At 40.0% G+C, this 8,463-nt stretch overlaps 1 protein-coding gene across 1 annotated transcript in view; it reads left to right on the forward strand.

The window, feature by feature from the left end:
* Nucleotides 1-2,490, forward strand: part of SLC9A9 (solute carrier family 9 member A9) — a 310,159-nt gene extending 307,669 nt beyond the window's left edge. Inside the window, exon 16 of the mRNA XM_037908590.2 lies at nt 365-2,490. Within this exon, the coding sequence (XP_037764518.1) occupies nt 365-586 (222 nt within the window). The 3' untranslated portion in view covers nt 587-2,490. The remainder of the gene's footprint in view (nt 1-364) is intronic.
* The last annotated feature ends 5,973 nt before the right edge of the window (nt 2,491-8,463 follow it).

The raw sequence follows: 8,463 nt of genomic DNA on the forward strand, positions 1-8,463 counted from the left end.
ATTTGATTTCAAAGGCCTTTGGATCAAGCCTTTAACAAGGCTAGAAACTATATGGCTGTCATTTCATAGTGGCAGATAGGGGTGAAAAAGTACAGCCACATTTTCAAAAGTGGCTACTAAGTATTAGTACTGTGGGTTTTCGGGTGACCTACTTTAGATACCTAAGGCCTGGTTTCCAATGGTACGCAGAAGGAGGAGACTGTAGGCGGCCCCTTGCTTCAAATTGATAAAAATCAAAATGAGGTCACTGTAATTAATAGTTGATATTAATCATTAACACTGAAAATATTAAAATGGAATCCCATCCCTTCCATTTCTGGGAAATTGTCACTGATTAGGATCCCTTTTCCTTTTTAAAACACAGGAGCAGCTGAAGGATGATGACATGGACTGTATCGTGAATAATGATGAACTGACTATAAATTATGAAGCCCCCAATCCGGTTCCAGTGCCGGCACAGGCCAGAATAGACTCACCCCAGACTCCAGGCAAGGAAAACATTCATGAAGGAGACCTTGGATTAGGAGGATGTGAACTCCATCTTGAACACACTCCAGCACAAACCCAGTTGAATTCATTGGCATGAGCAGTGCAAATGTAATCACAAGAAATGCATGGAACATGAAGGAATACAAGCCAAACTTATGAGGCAGTGTTGGTAAGAAGCTAGAAAATGTATTAAAAGCATAAATTGAAGAGAATCAAAACCTTGTCAAATGTTTCTTCTAGTGCCTGAAGAAATGAGGATTTATTATTATCATCATCCATATCTGCTACACAACTAAATGTAATGTTTTGACAGTGGCAATTTTTATTAATGAAATTGAAGGCACTGTCTGCTACAGGCATATTACAGATGCACTCACAGCGTCGATTGTACTTGGAGCGCACATAAAGACACAGATTTCTGAATGTTGTTCCCTTTGTTAATTAATTCAGGTGTGGAGGAGAGATATTTGATTAACATGACCATGCTCAGATGATCATAGAACTTTTTACAAAGTTGCTCCTGGGCAGATATATCACCCATGGGACAGGTGGAAATTTCTTTTGTACAAATGCAAACTTTGGGCAGCTACTTTCTCTGTACAAAGGTTTAAGACTCCCACTTAATGCTTACAGCATTTGGCATTTTCTAGATAGTCAGTCGAATTGGATGCTTCAGCAAAAATAAGTTTCACACCCTGGGCTGCAAAGGGTTAATTCAGAACACAAAAACTGGGCATTGCTATATTAGCCGTTCAAGCTAAATAAATCAATAACGGAGCTTTTTATTATTATTTTGATTGATCATGATCACTATGGTATACAGCAATTACACTTATCCCACAATGCATTTGTTGCTATAGCTTGGCAATAGGTTTTTATACACAGCTTGTGTGATGGGAACAATTTATGTTTTTTGTTGTGTAAAAACATTCCAAGTTTGTATTTTGATTTGAGCTTCTTGGGAGCTGGGTTTTATTTTGTTTGGTGGTGTGTGTGTGTGTGTGTATTATATATATATTATGTATTATGTATATATATTATATATATACAAAAAATCATGCAAAAGAGTTTACTTTTTAAGATAAGATTTTTCAAAGTGACATGTGCATAATCACACATTTACATTTGGCACTTAGATATTACAGTGATAAGTAAGATGGTAAAACCTAGATAGACAAATGAGAGAAAGATTTAGGTATGGAAATACCAGCTCTGTTTGCATAAATTCAGCATATGAATTCACACATGGTCAGTCATGCACCTAACAGATCATGATGTACCAGTATCAGGCATTTGCACATATAAATTGGGTATTGTGAATGCATGTGCACAGGGGCATGTCTCTAACATTTAAAGTCTGACTCTATATCTTCTCAGCACAGGAGTTTTCAGCTCAGATGCAGCATAAGTTGTTTATCGCATTGCTTGAAAGTGTTCCTACCATGAAAGTTAAACCATGAGAGAAAGTTTTGAACAAGGTCATTCTTAACCAAGACATTTCTAAGCCATGGGGGAGGATGTGTGTGGAAACAAGTCATCCCAATGAAACAGTGAATGATCATAAAGCTGAATGGGTTTTGATTCCATCACAGATGGAAACTGAAACACAAACTTAAATATAATCCAGTTTTAATCATTCTTTTCCAGGCTAAGTAATTGCTGGTTGGATTTAAAACTAGACCAGCTGCTCTAAGCATAAATTTAACACAAGTCCTAGGTGTTTTTCTGAAATATCAGAAGCTTAAATTGGCCTCCCCCCCCCTTAAAATATTAATCAAGGGGCTTCAAAGGATGTTATTCCCCGGAGGGGGGGCTATTCTATATTAGGTTGTCCGGAGGAAAAGTGGTGGATTTGCAACTCCCCATCTTGCCAAATCTAGCTTGGGGGGCGGGGTGGGGGGAGGGAAGCTGCATACCCTGGCTGCATGAAGGGACAGAGAAAAAAGAAGAAATGAGGAGCATGGTGTTATGCCCTGAAAAAAGAAAAGGAGTACTTGTGGCACCTTAGAGACTAACCAATTTATTTGAGCATAAGCTTTCGTGAGCTAGAGCTCACTTCATCGGACGCATACTGTGGAAAGTATAGAAGATCTTTTTATACACACAAAGCATGAAAAAATGGGTGTTTACTGCTACAAAGGGTTTTCTCTCCCCTCACCCCACTCTCCTGCTGGTAATAGCTTATCTAAAGTGATCACTCTCCTTACAATGTGTATGATAATCAAGGCCATTTCCAGCACAAATTCAGGGTTTAACAAGAACATCTGGGTGGGTGGGGGTAGGAAAAAACAAGGGGAAATAGGTTACCTTGCATAATGACTTAGCCACTCCCAGTCTCTATTCAAGCCTATTTCCCCTTGTTTTTTCCTACCCCCCCACCCCCAGACATTCTTGTTAAACCCTGGATTTGTGCTGGAAATGGCCTACCTTGATTATCATACACATTCAACAGGAGAGTGGGTTTGGGGCCGGGGGGGGGAGAAAACCTGGATTTGTGCTGGAAATGGCCCAACTTGATTATCATACACATTGTAAGGAGAGTGATCACTTTAGATAAGCTATTACCAGCAGGAGAGTGGGGTGGGGGGAGAGAAAACCTTTTGTAGTAGTAAACACCCATTTTTTCATTCTTTGTGTGTATAAAAAGATCTTCTACACTTTCCACAGTATGCATCCGATGAAGTGAGCTGTAGCTCACGAAAGCTTATGCTCAAATAAATTGGTTAGTCTCTAAGGTGCCACAAGTCCTCCTTTTCTTTTTGCGAATACAGACTAACAGGGCTGTTACTCTGAAACCTGTCATTATGCCCTGAGTGGCCCAAAGGAGGATGGAATTGTGCACTGTGGGGCACAAGGTGGGCAGGGTCGACGAGTACCTCACAGCACAAGCAGAGATGAGCACCTAGTGGCACATAGAGGAAAGCTGAACATTTAGTGACATATAGTGGGTTATTATACATATGAGAGTGGGTATTGTAGCTCAGTCATGAGTTCAGTATCTAGGGCTACTGCCTTCAACCTTCACAAGTACTGTGTAAGCATCCCCATGCTCTTTGTATTCCTTGGAAAAGAACAATTCCAGTTAGGCTTGGAGATGATTAGATGCAATATTATTAGGCAGGTATTAAGTTGCTTTTCCTCCTTCTCCCCAAGAGCTGGAAGTGACTCAAACTCTCTTTGCAAATGTTCTGTTCTCAAATACACCTCCCCCCACCCCCACTGGAGCATCCTCTGGATTTCTTCCCCATTTTATTTATTGTGGCTGTGTCCATGTTTCATTAAATGGGATACATTAAGAGCCCTAGGCTGATGTTCTCTGCTTAACCATAGACTAGTACAGTAGGAAAAGATCTTCCACACCAGCATGCCAATATTCCTTAAGACTTACTTTGGAAGGATAACTGCTTTTTAGGGTGAAAAGTAATTCAGTCTTCATGGCCATTCAGTCCTTGCTCTTCATGCTGAGATTGTCAACTAAGAAACATCAGTGTTTTGTGGGGTGGACACCTATCCACTGGGACTGACTGAGAGCGCCAAATTAGATTATATTAGCTTTACAGAGTTGGGCTACCAGAAATCTCTAGTAGTGGTACAAGGGTCTATAACCTATTGCTGTCCACTGCATTATTAAATTCTTCTTGTTTCCAAATTTTAAAATATGCTTTGTACCAGTGGAATACTGATACATAGCATGATGAAATGTACTGTATTTAGCCATAAGGGATACAGGGAACTAATGTCTAGTAATTCTACATGAAAATTTAAACAGTGATGTGAAAGAGGCCTCTATGTTATAATTCAATTCATACTCTGAACATTTAAACTACTTAATTTAATGCAGTGCTTGACTGAACATGTGATTCACTACCATGATAAATATGGAGCTATTCTTCCTATTTGACTTAATCTAATAAAACATTGCTTGGAAAATGAGACATAAAATACCTAGTCACAATGTAGTGACTGCGTACGCAATATTAAGGTCAATATGCTAGAGAGGATGTGATATGGAATTCTGCTATGTTACTAAATCCTTATTTGATTTCCAGTAGCAATAACTGGGATTCCACATTAAACTGCAGCGCATGTTTAGATTGGTTTTAGAAGTATCAGGAATGGATCCTGGATGTGAAAGAGCGCCCAGTTCAAAAAGAAACTTCACTAAAAGTTATCAGGTTCCTGTGACAACATTCACTGAGAAATGCAACATCTAGTAACATAGGAGAAGCTGTTATGAGTAAACATTCACATTGTTCTGCATAACAAAACAATGGCTGGGATGATTTAGTTGGGGATTGGTCCTGCTTTGAGCAGGGGGTTGGACTAGGTGACCTCCTGAGGTCCCTTCCAACCCTGATATTCTATGATTCTATGAAACTTAGACTTTTCCATAATAGCTACTTCAGGCCTTAGTCCAGCAAAGCACTTAACCCAGTGCATAAATTTAAGCCAACTGAAGCCAATAGGCTACTCACACCCTGCCTATATGCTTTGTTAGACTGATGCCTTCGTGCGTTTCTTTTCTTTTTTAAAGTTAATCTGTATGTATCTGCTATGGACAGCAGCTTTCACTGAGTCTCTAGCATACACACAATCCTGATTTGTATACACATCGGAGCGCACAAGCATCACAGCTTGCACGTGCACAGGTTGGGTGCACATACATGCCCTTTTGAAATGCTACCCCTATGTTTTCACAAATCCCAAAAATGCCTAGGATAGAAAAATTAATTTGCCACTTGAGAACGGAGCATTAGTGGAAACTAGCATTCTGCTTCACTGAAAAGAGCTGCTTCTAAACAGAAAGCCTTTTTTCCTCTATTTCCTATTAGCAAAATGAAAAACAGCCTCTTCAGCGTCTTACAATGAACCACTTCAGCGAGTTTTAAATAACCAAAATAACACAAGCTCATCTCTACCAGTATAATCCCAACAGACATGAATCCCAGCTAGTCAGCTGTGAAGGGCTTGTCAACATTTTTATTTTATAAATAATTCTTTCAGAACAAGAGAATTCTCTGTTTGGAAACAGGAATCAACCAGAGAGTTGAGTTAACCCCTTGTATTGGTCCTTAAATTGAACCTTTCCAACCAATGAAATCCCCTCAGGAAGTCAGCTCACACTTAGTTGACCTAGAGCTTTTGTTTGTTTCTTGGACACTTTTTGCCCTTCAAGGGGTTTAGCTGAAATACCTGAATATGTTTTGTTTGAAATTTTTTTCTTCTAATTTTGTCCGGTTTTGGTATATTTAAATCAATTACAACAGAAACATGATCAAATACATGAGTGCCAGTTTATGTACAAAATGAAAGCAAATGAAGTCTGCCAAGATAATACTGTTTTTTTTCTGCTTCATTCCTCCCTTTCAAGGGATTAAGAGATAGGAGAGCCTGATTCGATAATGAATGTCAGAAGAGCAAATATTCCCTCAGCAATCTGGCTAAGCAGATCCAGCCAATAGGCTCAAAATAGTCCGTCAGATTAAATGTGGTAGAAAAACAGATTCTTCATGAAAGTAAGGAGAAGCAATGCAAAAGCGATGTGGAACCAGTCAGTGGTCCAGGTTGTTGCTTCCTATATGAAAAGCATCAGCACCAGGATGTTTCTATGAGGAAATCTTTGCCTCATGGTAAAGACCACCAATACCTTCCCCTCCCCCCTCCCCGCCCCCCAAACACACTTTGGCTCTGGCCCTTGGTGGCCTCCCTGCCAGCAAGGCCTCATTGAAGCTGCATTGCTGGAACCTTCCCCCAGCAGCCATGGCAGCCCCAGACCCTCTTTTGAGATCCACAAATAAACTGATACAGTCTAGGGCTGTATTAATTATTCCAACTAATTTCCCAGGGATAGGGGAGAAGGTAATGAGCATCCCAACCCAGTTCTTATCCCCTGGACCATTCTGATTCCATCTTCTCCCTCCAATGTGGATTCTGGATTCTGACAGCCCTGCACACGCTCCATGGAATGGAAATGATGCTGTTTACGAATCAAGTCTTCTTGCCAATTAGTATCATCAGAGTGATGGCAATATTCACTCACCTAGCCAGCAAGTGAAGAAAGCAGGTCTCAGGTACAGATGAGACCACCATCATTTCAGGCCCTAGAAGGCTCCAAATCTGGGCAAGATAGATTAGTTTCACCCTCCTATGAGGCTTGAAATTCTGATTCTAGAAACCATAGGGAATAAATGAATGTATATTGAAGCCACTGTTCTACATCGTTCTTATTGTTTAACTGTCTGTGTCTATGTATGTTACTATGAGGGCTGATGGGCATAAGTAAAATACTACTGCAGCTTTATTCAATAAGGATTTCAAATGAGAGAGCAGCATGTCTAATGAGCTAAACTCTAAAAGAAATAACCTCACACAGCGATATTAGGCATTACACTTGCCTGAGACAAGTAATACACAAGTGAGTTCAAGTAGGATAATAATATCCCATAAGCATAATGAGATTTCTTATACCAGAGGTAGAATATATACTAAATATAACCCAGTGCTTTAGAATACACAGCTGAATGGAACTGAAAATATGAGAAAGAGAAAAGGCAAAGGGGAATAAATGAATGATGAAGGAGAAAAATGAATCTGTATGCCAGAGAGATGAGCAACCTAAAAGAGGTCAAAGGATTCAGCAGCGATTGCAAATTTAAAAACCTAGATGAATTATTTGCCAGTAGTTTGACAACCTAAGAATTTGGTTTGAGAACACTACTAAAAAACACTAATGCTGCAAAACCAGTATCACTGATCACGTTCTCTGTGCTGTAAAACACTAGGAACCCCACAGGCCTACAGGGAGCTAGAACAGAAGTCTGCAGGCTGACTGACTGAAAGCAAATGAAGAAAAAGACCCGCATTTAAGAGGCTAATTTTTATGTAGGGCTGTTAGTGGAGCAGTGGAAGCAGTGCCAGGCCAGGTCTATGCTACAAAGTTTTGTGGCATAGTTGTGTCAGTCATGAGTGTGGAAAAAAATGCACCTGCTGTCACACTGTCTGGAATGGCTCATTACCACGAGTGCCAACCTTGGGGCAGACTGTCAGAAAGCAGGCAGACACCTCAAACTGGTGGTATGTTCTATAATGAACTTTCACAAACACAGTAACAAATGTGAACTCCTGGATCACTGTAACAGTCTTACCATGAAGTCACAGTCCCCTTGGGTTCTCCAGTCTATCTTGCTACCCAGGTAAGATGGACTTAGTGATAAATGGTCACTTACATCAAAAATCAAAATCAGGTTATTCCCAGTCCCAAGAGACCAGTCACTTATCCCAGATCAGTTTGCTTCTTAGATCTCATACCAAAGACAATGTCTATAGGCAATCATCTAATAAACTATCTAAGGGTTTATTAACTAGGAAAAAGAGAGTGTTATTTCCAGACTAAAGTAAGCAGGCAAATACACAAAAATGATTTACCAACTAAGGTTTCTAAAGATGACAGAGATGTTGTAATCTGTCGATTCAAAATGTCTTACAGGACGGACCCACGGGTAACCCCTGGAGATCTCTGCCTTAGTTTAGTGTCTCTGGCTCTCTGAGAGTTCAAACAGCGTAGAGATGAAAAATTCTCTTGTGACCCTGTCTTATCTTTTCCATTTGGTCTTCATCTATGAGCCTTGCTCCCCTATACATAGCATTTCCAAGGGGTGATAGGGCCATTCACCAATCTTTTGTTTCACAAGGTTGCTTAATGGCCCGTTTAATCTTGAAGGGCCTCCTTAAAGGGAAGAGGCGGCGATTCCTATACCTGGGTTCTCCAGTTCAGAGCAAACATTTTCGGTGTTATAAAGCAAAACTTACATATTTTCTTATAGAGTAGAATGCAGACATTACAACTCTGATTAATGCATGCAGCCACTTACAAGCATTTCATAGAGTCTAAACACTAAATACATTCTTATAACACTAATACCTATTTTGAATAAAACATACGGGTGAGCTAATTTGGTTTCCATCTGTGAGCTT

Source organism: Chelonia mydas, chromosome 9, assembly GCF_015237465.2.
Source record: "Chelonia mydas isolate rCheMyd1 chromosome 9, rCheMyd1.pri.v2, whole genome shotgun sequence".
Lineage (NCBI taxonomy): Eukaryota > Metazoa > Chordata > Testudines > Cheloniidae > Chelonia > Chelonia mydas.